Below are 15,200 nucleotides of genomic sequence, written 5' to 3' on the forward strand. Positions count from 1 at the left end.
TCCGCTAAAATACAGCCCAAATACAGAATCTAGTGACTACAACATCACCAAGGACAGCAGAGAACTTTCCATGTTTTACTTTTATCTTTTCATTTATCACAGTACAATAACATGAGTTAACCAAAAAAAAAAGAAAAAAACATCTAGTGCCAACTTCCACGGTGTCAAGTGCTCCACTCCAAACCATGAGTGTCCATTAGAAGTCAAAAAGTGTTGCTCCAGGCTTACAGCGACATTATCTTCCAGAGGACTTAGTCATGGAGGATGCCACTATAATTCTGTGCTGTTTCCAGAGAGCAACCCATCCCATGGCTCCAGACTCCACATTTCCCTGAGTTGGGTTTGGTTCTTCTCACACCAGCCCATGGGATCTGGGAGAGAAAACGGGCCAAGGGCGTGTGCAATTCAATTTCCATTTTCATAAAAGACAAATCCTCTGGTACATTTTGCCAGGATGGCAAATCCAAGGTCTGTAAACACAGCCAGAGCAACACAGCAACTGCAGGAAGACGATGGGGTAAGTGCAACTGAGGCAAAAGGGAGTAACTTCTGTTTTGACATGATCGTGGCAGATTGTTGGTCTGAGGAAATGATTCTGTAGCGAAACAGGTATCACAGTACACCTGAACTACAGAATCACTGAGACTAAAGCTTATTTATATTTACAAACTCTGAAGAATATTTAAAATCACATCTTCCTTCCCCATCCTCCCACAATTGCAGTCTGCTGCACTTTTGAAAAGCACAGATGCTGGCTTTCACTGAATTTAAGGCTATTCTGACAAAAAATGTTTATAACTCCCCTCTCCAAAACTAAGTATAAAAGTCAATTCACTCTAGAATGTCTTGGATAACTCTTAATACAACCATATGTTTTCCAAAACAAACCAACTCATTTTTATATTTGGAAGACAAAACAATTTATACTGCACAAGTTGGTCTTCATATACATACTTTTGTCCTAGAGACCAAACCAGTTAGCACTGCAAGGTAAATCTGGCTCAGGACACCCACTCTCTGCTGAATACAGATGTGCTGGTGGGAGAGGTTCACCATCACTCTTTGCCTCAAAGTACCAGACCATCAACAGATCTGCTATGGAACATCCTGAAGTTAATCTACCTTGCTCTGAGACAGGCTGAGGATGTACTCACACAAGCACATCTAAGGAAGCAGTAATTTCTGGGAAAGGCTGCAGGGAAGACGATGTCTGCCTGTAAATGTTCTCACCCAAGAGAGAAAACTACGCAGGAACAGCAGAAATGGACACAGTCCTAGCCATGACCACAGCACTCACTTCTCTCCATGGGCACAGAAGGATTCTTGCTTATTGTACGTGCACCTTTGAAAGCTCAACACATTAGAGAACCCACATTTGGGAGGGTGAGGATCCTTTCCATCATAGGGAAGTGGTTGATTTTGCATTCCCTGAATTAGGCAAGTGTTGCTGGTGGTTTAAGAGTCAGCTGAACTGGTCCAGAAGCAGCCACAGGATAGGCACAGCTTCACAAAAATGACTACAACCAATGCTTCCTCCTCTTAACCTTAAAGTGCTAGGGAAATGCAGCATGACAGGCTAGTCAGCCTAGGAAAAAACTTCCATAGTCCTACCACACCAAATCCTAACATGATGGATAAGGTTCCTAGGAGTTTAGCCTATGAAATCCTCCACAGATGCTGATAAGAGAATTTCATAAGGAAAAAATATAAGCTTGGAGTAACTGGTTAACAGCAAAAAACATGGCAACTTAAATCTTGGTATGGTCAACCAGCATTTTTAGAATACAAGTGACCCTTTGAAATGCACAGCTATCACTTCACTTGTTCAATGGTATTTTTCACTAAAAAAAAATGTTCCTCCAATTACGAACATCAAAGACAATACTGTAATAATAATGCTTAGGTACTATTTAAACTTTATAACTTATCAGAAGTTAAGACCTTTTTACATACATTTCCTATTTTTATCTTGAAAGGACAGCTAACCTTAAAACAAATGGATAATGCCTCACTACCTAAGGGCCAATTCTAAACATTTTCAGTCTGACTCATTTGGGATGAAGAGTTTATTTCCTGCACAGAAAGAGGCTCCTTATTAGTCCCTGCGTATATGGTTGACCTCCCAATGAGGAGCATCAGTGAAAAAGCAGCTGCTGTACATTTATGTTACCTACAGGCTGACATGCTCCACAGTCTGCTCAGAACCTCTGAGCAACCACTGCAAAGTTGGCTGCACCAACTCAAAGTTTCTGTCTCCTGCAAAAGCTGACTTCTCACATAACAGAGAAGGTTAAGCACAGTACATATGTGACTGCAAGACTCAGCCATAACCCTCACACAGATGGCATTGCTAAAATAAACCTGTGTCTCTTTGCAACATGTTATAAAAATTCACTGATTGCCTTAACATACTGGAATAATCACTTCATTTTCCCATTAAATATAGCATCATTAATTCAGTAAGTTCAGAAAAAAGTATAAAAAACCCTTTCAAAATAGCTCCTCAGTTATACCTTGCTTGAACTGAACCCTTGGTATTTGAGCAGCATGAGTAATTTCGTTTCATTTCTCAACATAACTCAAGACAGAACACAAATAATAAAAATACAAATAATCTATAAAAACCACAGTACATCAGAAATCTGTGTAAAAAACATATGTCTGTATCAAGGAGCTCAGTAACAACTTAAAGCACCACTCAAAATTAAGTACCATACATGTTACAGTACATTCCATTTATTATGACAATTTAAGGCTAAAATAGGTACGACTCCCTTATAGTCAAGCTTTCTTATATTTATAAATGCATACAAACATTAAGTAGATACAAATGCGTAGGGGTTTTTTATTGCTCTGAACTGTCTACTAGAATGTTCAACTTTCCCAGATGTTGTCTCAATTTGCCTTTTTCAATCTAGCTGAAGTCCTACAACTGCAACTTATGGCACTTGTACGATTACAGACCTTCTTTGATTTGAGCTGTAAATAAATTCAAAGATATATCAGACAAAATTGCCCACCACTGAAAACTTTGTAACTTAGTTAACTAAACTATCTTATTGTCCATAAGATACACAATTAACCACAAAGATTAGCTCAGCCATTCTTCAGGAAGGATTTCTTTTCAAAATAATAGTTCTAACCAAGCGGCAAACAAGACAACCAGCAAGCAATGATTGACTGGTGCCAGTCTAACAGACTGGGCTTTGAGGAAAAAAAAAAAAAAAAGGAAGCTGGATATGTGCTCCAAAACAAAGAGCAAACTTTTCTTCTTGCTCACAGAGCAATTATGTTTCCTAATTATGTAAGGCGATGCCTCATTCTGCCAGTGCCAAATTCTTTGACTGTAGCTTGTCCATTTCTTGACCAATGTTCCCTTCAATGGTATCACACTGGGCAAGAAAAACCTGAGAATAAAAAACAAACAAATGTTATTGGATACACAGTTTGGCACCAGGAGGTGTTCCTGAAGAACTGAAAGTGCAGTTTCTATTGTGAATTTGAAGATGTCAGCTCAACAACCACTTTCCAGTTGTTTTGGTAATAGCTTATGCACACCTGCATTTACCTAGAATCCAACATGACACTGGATAAGGCTAATAAGGACAATAGCATGGCTGCCCACCATCACCAGTCCTAATGCTGACATATTTTCATTTGATCCAAAGTTCATAAACAACAATAGGAAACACAAAGGTTCAGACAAGTTAGTGCTTCATTCAGTTTGGAACATGACTTCTAAGCTCCTTTCTAAAACACATACTTCAGAGGCCAAGGCTGGGAGGGACAAACCTGCTCAGTCAAATTTAAAACAAGCTTTCATTAAACCAAGACCTTTTCTACTTCTTAAGACTACAAGGCACCACTGAACCTTCATCCTCATCAGTAGCTGGTGTTCCTCAAAAGATAGAAGGCTCCATTCCAAACAGGGCAGTCCACAGCACCTTATGCTTTCTTAGAACCTGCCCATGAATTCTCACAAGTAGAGTAACACGCAGAGAGCAACTGGCAGCCAGCAGCCCCTGGTCACTTTGCTCGGCCTGTACACAACACAACACACCAGTACTTTAGGCCAATAAATTATTTTAGGCCAACCCCAAGGTATGCAAGTATACTGCACGTCCTGAGAAAGATTCTCCCCTTAGCTATTCATGTCTCACCTTTGTTTTTGCTATGTCTGCACCAGACTCTGACAGTCAAACCAGACATTTCATGTTATTTACATTAAAAAGACAGTAAGAAAGCACTTTCCTTCTACAGCAACAAACTATTGTGCCATGTGAATGTTCCTCAACCATCACACCACTTTGAATCATCTATTTCCAGCCATCCCTTGAGCTGTCATCAACTCACATCTGTAAGAACTTGAGTGATGAAAAAGTGAAGGTGGTAACAACTGCAGTTGCTGGCTGCTACTCTTTCATATTCATCTTCCCAACCTAGATGATGTGTGACTGCCAGCAGTAGAAGGCAGTCAATAGCTTCCCCTTGCATTAATGGATACTTAAGAATAATAAGCATAACTTGCCACTGTTTTCTTGTTCTTGCTCTGGTAAAACAAACTGTTGTTGACAGCTCTGGTCTGAAACCCCTTAGAATTCTTCTGGAGTCCTCAAAGGGTTCATAACCCACAGCTGCATTTTGCTGTGCCTATAAAAGCACATAAATAATTCTGATCTCTGCTCACCAGAATCCATTATGCTTAAACAGCAGTTGTTGAACAAAGCCCCACTTACTTCTGCTGTAATTTCACCCAAGAGTGGAGATCCAGTAGCTTCCACAAAGTTTGATAGCCACCAGTCTATTACAAGTGCTGCCTTGGTTAGGCACATGGAATCAAGACTGTGTTCAGAACCCCCACATAACACAGCCACACCAGCAACCACCTTCCTTTCCATTACCTGAACTTATCTCAATAACTGAGTACAAAGTGCTTTGTCCCTAAAGCTGTAACTAAAACCATTTCTCCTATGAAGTACTTCTTGGTGGGCCTTCCTCTACAATAGATGGCTATACTAAAAAACTTACAAAACATCAATGGGAGGTATTTAATAAGGTTACAGTAAAAGACAAAATCATTAAACTCTATATATGAATGCAAGGTACTTCCAAGAACAATTTTTGGAGCCAAATCTGGCACTAAAGCTAGCACAATATAAATAAAAACAGTAATACAAGTAGTATTACCATTCATTTATGTAAATTTGAGTGGAGGGAGGTGAATTCCAGTATTTATTAACAAACCTTCAGTTCAAGGTCTCTAAGAAGACAATTCATAGGAATTCACAAGCATCATACCATAGCAAAGCAAATAAACGCCCCATCCCCAGCACAGATACTCTGCTGTATAGATGTTAAAGACCTACTCTCCATAGAAAGTTGGTGCATTGCAGTATAAGCTACATTTTCCAAAGAACACCTCTGGCAAGGTCAGGAGTAGGTCAGCAGGAGTTACAGTTAACTGCATCCTTGTGCCCAGACCTCAGTCATTACTCCAATCCATCAAGATTCAAAAAAAGAGGCATGGTCAATCCTGTTGTTTTTACAAGTTATCAGGATTACTTCACATCGTCAAGCAGCCATAAAACAAACCATTAATGTAAATGACAAGCATTATCTGAAAACAGCATGACCTATGAAAAACTGTATTTTGTGTGCTATTTTACAAAGCTATTAAATACCTCTCAAAGGGAGGTCATACAAGACACCGATGTAAGAATAAACACTGAAAAACATCTAAACAGCTCATTTTCACAAACTTTTGGTATACAAGTGCCCAGCATTTATGGAAGGGAAAAAAAAAGGAAGAAAACACACCAAATACAAACCAAGAAAACTCACCTGGACCCTCTTCACTAACCCTTTCTTTTTCAGTTTGCAGTCACTGAAATTCTCTGGCAGATTCTGCAGTAAAATAAGCAAACAAGTTGATGCAGGTTAATGCTGAAATGAACGTATCAGACTTACTGCAAAAGCTGGAATTATCAAAGAATCCTCTGAACAGGCATCCTGAAAATGCCATGCCTGCTCAGTAAGGATGATTACACAGGAAAGAATATATAAGAAAAAGTTATTAAAAAGCTAGGGATGCAGTAGGCTGACTGCAAAGAACCAAGCTAGCAAATCTACCATGTGTCTTTAGGGAATATACAGCAACAGACTACACACACTGCTTTTTCTGCTGTGTGGTGTATGTTAACATGTTCTTCAGAGCTTTTAACATGAACAAATTTCTTACAAATACATTCATTCAATCACTTGTCATCACTGGAATGTATCATTAGTAATGCAGCCATTGCCAGTCTAAGCTGTACATCTGATCATCTCTCAATGTACTCATGGAAGGCAACAGATGTGAAGTGTTACACAATGTCAGCCTTCAATTTAATTGAAACTGCATAATTTTCTGTACTCCTACCAGCCATTACATTCATGTAGGTCATCCTGGCAAGCGTTACATGCGTTGTCCTTTTCAAGCTATGTGAAACTGGGGTGCTGCTGAGGAATGGTGCTCAGGTTTACAATTTTTTTCTTAACAGGTAAAACACCTGTACAGATGATTATCATTTTATATAGTTTATGTGAATATTCTTAAGAACACTGTGTTCTCACTAGTGAAAATGCATTAAAATCTTGGGAGTTTCTTACTAGTTTATCTTTTATTTTCCACCCTGACTCCAGACCAAGAACACAGCTTTACCTAACCTTATCTGTTTCATTTCAGCCAAAATGTGAGCACAGCTGGGAGGTTGAGATACATAAACTTTTGTAAAAATCAAAATCAAAAAAAAAGAAAAAAGTGTTCTTTTCTTTTACTGTTCAGACAAATGGATTCTACTGCTGTCCCTGTTTCTTGCCCATGCTGTGTGCACTGGTGTGAGGCACTTCAGCTCAGCTGTGGGCCGTGTCACCTCCCTACAGGAATACTCCTTATCTCCTCAGAGATATTTCATTCATGTTTCCCTCTTGAGCCCTGACAGCATGATGGTTGGAGTAGAAAAGTTACAACCTAGTTTCCATTACTGATACTTGGTAGGAAAGTTACAAAAAACTGTAGTGAGCACACAGACTAAGGGGGGATGAAATGGAGGATGGAGAAGGGTGGAAAGTTACCAACCCAGATATAACAACATGGAGAATTATAGGGAGAAAATGTGGTTGCTGCTCCCTGGATGGAATGTGGTCAGCAATACCAACTGCCCACAAACAAACACTAAGGGGGCCTAAAGAGAGGAGACACCATGGCCAGGGTCTGTCTAAATCCTGCAAGAAGGGGAACATGGTGGTACCTTGTAGCTGATAAGCCATGTAAAAGCTGTCAGCCAAGGAAGGAAAATTATTTCCTGCTGTTGAACCAGCAACTGTGGCAAAATCCCAGATGCCCACCTCCATTCCAAAGTATACCTTGAATACAATACTAATGTATAGCTCCAGCCTCAAAGGTCACCTCAGATGTAATACTGACATTACCCACCTCCAAAATACAGCCACCCCCCACTGAACCATGATGCATGACTAGAGTCACTCTAGCTCCACCTCAATGTAAAAATAGTATAATAGCAAATGTAAAAATAGTATAAGAGTAAATTAAAAATGGCATAAAAATAGGGAAGACTCCATTGTTGGGGATTAGAGCTGGTAAGTATATTGCTTTAAGTACGTTTTTGCAGCCAGATACTACCACCAGCAATCCTGTCTCAGAGTTTTCTATTATATGAATAAAGGAGGGCTATTCCAAAAACTGGTAAAGTGAGTACTTCAAGGGCACTTACAATCATGACACCTCCCCTTTCACGTGACAATGCTCCTTGAGCTTTAGAAATACCCTTCTCTGAAGATCTGATTTCATGCTTACAGCTTATGCTAAGAGATTAACGAATTACAGTAAGAAATTCTTATCACTTTTATTGATTCAGAAAAATTCAAAAAGTTTAGTAATAGGATCTCGTCTTATTGTAAGTGAAAAAACTTCCCAGACGTCTGGGAAATGTTTGTTACAGGAATAGTGATGCGTTTTTTTCAGAATACTTCTTTCTTTTAATCCTTGAAATGTTATTTTCGTATGGATTTATCCAGTGACAAGTACAGCTGAGACAAGGAGAGAGTTAAATTTCATCAGAACAGCTTGTTAATTTAAGTTCTACAGAGGAACTATAATTTAAAAAAATCTTCAGGAAAGGAGGATGGGCCACCAGAGCATAACTATGAGTCAGTAGCACTGTTAATGTCCTCAATACTGATAGAGGCAATTTGACAGATTTGTTGTGAATTTATGTTAACAAAATCAGTGACTGGTATTTCAGAAGTGAAGGCTTTTCTTCAATTCTTAGAACAATCTGTTCTCTGCAATATTGTCTTTCTAGAGTAAAAAAATCTTCCATTTAACAGGAGACCATCTTGGGCACAAAGTGAGTGCTCACACTGCAATATTGGTGAAAACATTCATTAAATCAGAGCTGGTTCACAAGTGCATTGCTGTCATGACTGTGGATTCAAATATTCCTACTGATCTCAGAAAAACTTTGCTTTTTTTTTCAAAAAGCCTTTCAGATATTTAAAAAACTGATCCAGATGACCAAGTAAAGCATTTCCTGTATTTTTCTCACTGAGATTTGTAATAAATAATGTGTTTTGACTTCTGTTCCTGGACCGATTGTTTTAACTGATGAAATAAACAGCACATCTGTGAATGCACACACACCAATCTTCAAGTATTGAACAAGACTCAACCGCATCCTTCCTGAAGAAAACTTCTAAGATCTGTGGCTTATGGCAATGTCTGACTATGTCAGACAAATCAAAATTTTTTAAGATGCAGTGAAAGCAGTAGCTGTTTAAACACATTTATGTTACAATGCTTAAGTGACAGATGCTCTACCCAAAAGCATCCCTTTCACACCTCTGGCAGTAACAACACTGTATTATTTCTCTCACACCCCACTACTGTATGACTATAAACTTACTTCTCAACCTTCCAAATACCATCTTTTAAATTCACAATTGTTGAATGCATGGTGTCTATTAAAAGTATTTAGTTCCAAACTCAGCTCCTCTAATTAATGAGCTTGTCTGCTACTAGTAAGAAGTGATACTCCTAAAATAGAAAGAAAACAATATGCAGGCTTCCTCACCCTTCTCTCTATAACCAACCAAATCTCATTTTGCATCAGTTTTGAATGATCCAAATAAAACAGCAGCTGAGATACCTTAATGAGTTGTGACAATACTGGCAAAGAAAAAAGCTGGGATATTATTGTGTCAGCTTGCTGATATGTTTGATTTCTACAATACATCATCCATTCTTCTCAGTCAATCACATTTTTCCCTGCTGAATTTTTAAACATGCTGTTGACTCAATCAACAGCACCTCTACATGTCCAATAGCACTTAACAGATGTGTCACAACTAGCTTTTTACTTGGCTGCTGAAAAGAACACTGATTACTTGTATAAACCAATTCTACAATAAAGTAAAATACTTTACTGCTTTGCATTTCTGTTTGCCATTTTTAACTCCAGTGGAACTCATTTATTGCTCATACACATCCCTGACTACCAGTCTGTACTGATGCCTCCACACAGTGCACAACCACAGTACAGCTGAGTGCTGCCTCAGTAAGCTGGTGGCCTGTTCATGTGACCTGGTGTGATACCAGCACTCTCAACTCCCACATTTTATGTAAAGATTCCACCCACCTACATGTATTTCATCTGCAAGATTGCACATCAGTCCAGTGTTCATGACAAATCTCACAACCAGCTTTGTATATTAAAAGAAACAAATATGTGCAATGCAACTGAAATCACTGGCAATCTAAACCCTCACTTATTAAAAAAAAAACAAAAAACCAAAAACAAAAAACAAACAACTTTTCAATGGCATAGGCTATTATTCAATTACTACAGATTTTGGAAGAAATTAATTGCAATTAGTCTTAGCTCTGGCTGCTCCACTTTCTCAAGAAACAAAGTACAGGGACTCTATTATTTCCCAAATCTAAACACCAAGTCACTGATTATAACTCTTCTACAACATTGTACTAGACATAAAATCCCTTTTCCAGTACTATTTAGCGTATTTTGGATAAGGAGACACAGCACAGCATGCTTTCTCTTTAAACCACACAAAAAGTAACAGAATTAAAAGTAAACTTGGGAAATTGAGTTTGGATTATCCAGAAAGCAGTGAAACAGTTTTACAAAGCTGCCTGCTGGGTTCCAGAACTGTACACCAGAATAAAAGTACTGAGTTTTTTTCCAAATAGGATTTGGTATCAAAACTTGAAGGGGTCAGAAATAAGCTTTAACCCCATCCAATTGAGACAGCTGTTGTCACCTTACTGATATTTTCATGACAACACGTAGTAAATCTGCCACTTCAAGCAGGAAATCATTTATATTAAGTCTTTATGTGTAACAGCATTCAAAAACTGTCAGCACAATATTCTCCTGTATGTGAGCCACAAAAGAAAACAGAAATTTGAAGACTTCAAAATACTTAGAATACAGCAATTTTTTTAGAAAAAGTATAGAGTATAAGAAACAGCAAAGACTACATTATCATCATAGGCTTGCAATACAAAAGTAAGAAACTAGTTACTAAGGTTTCCAACATTCCCAGGAACACATCCATTTTACACAGCATTTGATGGTGGCCAGTTGAAATTATAACTCTGATTTAGTTCACTGCTGAACTTTTACAAAGAGTCCATCAAATTAAACTATATTTGTTTCACCAGTTATAGGTATTTGCATGGCGCATGTCTGAAAAAAAATCCAATAGAAGGTCACTGTACTGAGGACGAGACCCAAAGACACCACTATCACAGAAAAGCAGCATTTTCCCCTCAGAGCAGGCTATTATGATCTTGATATGCAACATAATTATATAATGAGACTTACAGAGAACGACCAGCAGACAGAGAAACAGCATAAGGAAATACCCTGGCTGGAGCAATTTTTTATTTATCTCTGTACGAGACCCTTATTCTCATCTAGCTCTGAGCTACTATATGATACAGGAAGATGTATATTATCCTCTGTAAATGTAATGCAATGTTATGATCCACTAATGACTGTGAAGCACTTGGATAGCGAAAAATAACTTTCTTAGTGCATTAAAATATCAAATAAATTTCTGTTGGGATTTGACCCTCTTCTGTGGTTAGTTACTTACAATGGCATCAATCTGTTCAAGGGTCTTCATGAACTGCTCTGCAGTTCCTTTAATCCTCTTATCCAGCTGTTTTAGTGCTTCTGCTTGGAGATCCTTTGCTAAAAATCCCTGAAGAAGAAAAAACAAAATTATCCTATACCCTACACAATACTCACCTTAGAAAATCTGTCAATCTACAACAGCAGAAAACACCTTTTACTACTTCTGTACTTTCAAGCATGATAGGGACTCAAATATTAATCTGTATTCTTCTGTATTTTATCAATTCTTGACATGGTAAATATATGATCTGTTAGGTTTACTAAAATGATAAACATGTAATAGACCTTCTTTTGACTTTGAGAGAACTAGACGTTTTTCCAGATATAAAGAATGTAAGTTATCCCATAGGAAACAATATTTACCTTTATCCAAACAGTGCCATGTCTCTATTTTGCAAACTCATAAATGGCATTTGGAATTCACTAAGAGTTATTACTGACTCTTGGACACTTAGGAGGGGCAGCCTATTTCTTACTGACTACTCAAAACCTCCAAACTGTTTTGTTTGGTTGGTTTTTTTTTACATAGAAATACCTACAAAACTGCTTTGCAAAGATATAAAGTGATACAAAACTGGCATACCTTCTGGATACTTGTGAACTCTTTATTAACTTCCTCTAACTTATTAGCTATTTGCTCCACTGACTTCTCCAAATCTTTTAACTTCTTTAATTCAGCCTCTTCTTCTGGACTATTCTGTGTGTTCAAAAGTACAACATTCACAACTAAGGAACAAATAAAGATACAATGCAGCTAAAAAGCAGCAGTGCTGATACAGACATAAAGGCTTCTGAGGGTTTAGAATACACACTACACTGTAGCTATTCTTTCCATATTTCAATAGCTACCAAATAAGCTTCTTCCAAAGCTTAATTACAAATATACTTAAATTGCCAATGTATATAAACACATTTAATGAGATTAATTTGAAGGAAAAAGGGAAAGTGATTTTTTTTCTTTTTATCAACTTACTATTTCTAAAGTATAGGCAATATTTACATCATAAGATTATTATCTCATCCTCAAGGTGCAAAGCCAGCCACAAATAATTTCACCAGAAATAACCCAGATGATCAAGACTCAGTAGCTACAGTTGGGAAAGTTTTTTTTAAACTTATTTAAAAATAAGATGAGCAGATAAGGTCATCAGTGCACAGAAAGTTCATGAGCACTGACCACAGATTAGGCAGACTCCTGTCAATAATGTAAAGCAGAAGCCAGTCAATAGTAATTTCAGAAAAGTATAAACTGCAGTTATTTGCAGTGTAACATAAGACTGAACTCAACTTTGTGGATAGGTGTACAAAATTAGGTTAATGCTCCAGCTCGTTTCTGTGTTCAACAGTTGACTTAGTAACAAAAATGATGATAGTTTAAGGGGGAAAAAAGATCCCAAAGCAATGCTTACCCTTTTCCCAATCAACATGACTTTGCAACCATTTTTAACACCAAGTGCTGATAATGGTTGTTCCAGTTCTTTCAGAGACTTTCCTAAATGAACAACAAGAGAGGAAAAAAACAGTTTAAGTATAGTTAGTGGCATAAGAATGTCTTTTTGAAGACATTGAAAACATGGACACCCATCCTCTATAAGAAACATGGCAGATTTGTAAGTTACCTTTGTATATCAGTTTCTGAAAAGGAACTGGAACTCCAGTGACTTGTTCAATAAGTACAGCCATGTCTTGTAGTGTAGGTTCACCATCTTCTTGCTGAGAAGCAACTTGAATACTGTGCTTTTCATTGCCTAGAGGAAACACACATTAACAGTAATACCTATTATAACCTAGAAAATATTACGGAGAGAATTCATCTCTAATACTTATTACCATTAATGCAGAAAGTTCTCAAATGACAGGTTCTCACGTAGAATCATAATTTTCAATCAAATTATTCTACTGCATTTCCTTCCTCTTGAAGTGATTGACCTCAGCTGAAAATTTTGGCTTACATTGGAATAACCAGAAGAGCTTCACTGGGTGTTTTTTACTGGTGTAATTTAGCTCCTGCTAAATATTATTCCCTATCTCTTTTTAAGAGTACAGATGGTGTCCACACATGAGGCTTTGGAATCTGAGACAATTATCACTTCCTTTGCTCCCTCCTTCTCAAACACGAGAAACAAGCGATCATTGTCTACCCTGTTTCATCTCCACCAACAACCAGAGAGTATTCTCAGAGTACAAAAACTGTTTCTCCCCCATATACTACTGATAAGCAGACATAACCACTTGGAGAAGTCCCAGCTTATCTGTCACCTTCCACTTCCTATTCAGACTCCCTAAGATTACTTGCATGCAAACAGGAGGCAGTTCTTAGGGGAAAAAAAAAGGAGTATGCCTATTAATCTCTGATTTGCAACAGACCACTTCTACAAACCTCTGCTCCCACACACATAAAGTCTGTCAATCTGAAAGCACCCACAACAATCAATGACCCCTCAGATCAAATGGAACTCTCTGAAGACACCAGGGAGCACATGAATCATGATGATTCAAACAAATTATTCCACAAAATTCCTAACCAAAGACTCTTAAATAAAACTACCAGGTGATAAAGGAAACATTATAACAAAACAATTTGAAATACAATTTGAAAACACAAATGATAATCAGAAATAAACAACAAGCTTTGGAGATGGAAACAACATTACCAACATAGGGCAAAAGAACCAAAGGCAAATTTTTTTTTTTAATACAATAAAAAATTACTAAGTTGTGCTAACAAAACTCAGCAGAACATCTTGCTGATTTAATACCTTACTATCTTCTTCATTCCTCCTGCTGTCTCACTTAGATCCACTCCAAAATTTAACCACAATGTTTCCCATCTTATTTTTAAGAACTGTGGAGTTCAAGCTAGTCTCACCCCCTTACAGTAAGGTTTTGTATTTGTTTATAGATACATCTTCCCCTCTACCTTCTTCTCCGTCCTCTGGTTTTTCTTTTCAAGGGGGAAAAAAACCCAACTCAGCTGGCCTTTGAGTGGCCCACTCCATCAGGTCAGCACCACCTGTCCTACCAAAGAAAGCATTCTTTGTTACATCCAAGCCTCTTCAACAAACCAGAAGAAAGCCTACTGGGTAGCACCTGCTGTTAACATGCAGTACTGACTTCAGCAATATATTTCATCTAAATGAAGAATACCCAAACAGCAGAATCAGAATGGACCAGCTTGAAGGGACCACAGTGGGCCATCTGGTCCAACTTCCCTGCCCAAGCAGGGTCATCCCAGAGCACGTGGCACAGGATGGTGTCCAGACAGTTCTTGAATACCTCCAGTGACAGAGACTGCATAACCTCACTGAGAGCAGCCTGACTCCATCTTCTTGGCATCCCCCTTTCATATATTCATTCACATCCATGAGGTCCCCTCTGTCATCTCTCCAGGAGGCTGAACAGTCCCAGCTCCCTCACTCTTCCTCTTCAGAGAGACACCCGAATCCCCCCAAGCTCCTCGTCGCCCCCAGCCGACCTCTGCTCTGCGTTCGCTGGCAAAGGCGCCGTGTCCCCTGTTCCCATTACCACCCGTGAGCACACCTATGCCTGCGACCCAGCTGGAGGAGACGCTGGCACGCCGTGGCCAGCGGGGAGCGAAGTGTCACGGCAGCAGCCGGGATGGACCCCGGGCTGCGCGGGGCCGGGCCGTGCCCGCCGAGGCCGCCCCGCCGCCGGTGCAGCCGCGGCCGCCCGGTGCCGCCGGCCGGGCGGGGATGGCGGGCACGGGGCCGGGGAAGGGCCGGGAGCGGCCCCCGCCGCTGCCCCTGCCCGGGCGCTTACTGTAAGTGATGGTGACGGTCACCGGGGCTCCGGGCGCCGCCATCTCGCCCCGCCGCAGGAACCGTCGGCGGCGCTGCCGGGGCGCGCCCGGAGCGCGTCACTTCCGCAGCTGCACACCGGGAATGCCGCCTTCCCGAGCGGCTCCCGGCGCACGGACGCGGCCGAGGCGGGAACGGGACCTATTCCGGCCCGTCCTCTGGCGAA

At 39.5% G+C, this 15,200-nt stretch overlaps 1 protein-coding gene across 4 annotated transcripts; it reads right to left on the minus strand.

The window, feature by feature from the left end:
* Window positions 1-61: 61 nt before the first annotated feature.
* Window positions 62-15,178, minus strand: BAG1 (BAG cochaperone 1). Of its 4 annotated transcripts, none has more exons than XM_032747157.3 (7): window positions 14,997-15,178; window positions 12,836-12,964; window positions 12,626-12,708; window positions 11,800-11,913; window positions 11,176-11,283; window positions 5,842-5,904; window positions 62-371 (listed from the first exon to the last, which is right to left on the minus strand). In XM_032747157.3, the coding sequence occupies exons 1-7, from the start codon at window positions 15,037-15,039 to the stop codon at window positions 252-254; spliced, it is 660 nt and encodes a 219-aa protein (XP_032603048.2). In that variant the 5' UTR covers window positions 15,040-15,178; the 3' UTR covers window positions 62-251. The 4 variants fall into 4 exon arrangements, with proteins under 4 accessions (XP_032603048.2, XP_030121667.2, XP_032603049.1 ...); XM_030265807.4 differs by having other exon boundaries at window positions 62-3,407; XM_032747158.3 differs by lacking the exon at window positions 14,997-15,178 and adding an exon at window positions 14,757-14,947.
* Between the last annotated feature and the right edge of the window lie 22 nt (window positions 15,179-15,200).

The sequence above is a fragment of the Taeniopygia guttata genome, chromosome 2, assembly GCF_048771995.1.
Source record: "Taeniopygia guttata chromosome 2, bTaeGut7.mat, whole genome shotgun sequence".
NCBI lineage: Eukaryota > Metazoa > Chordata > Aves > Passeriformes > Estrildidae > Taeniopygia > Taeniopygia guttata.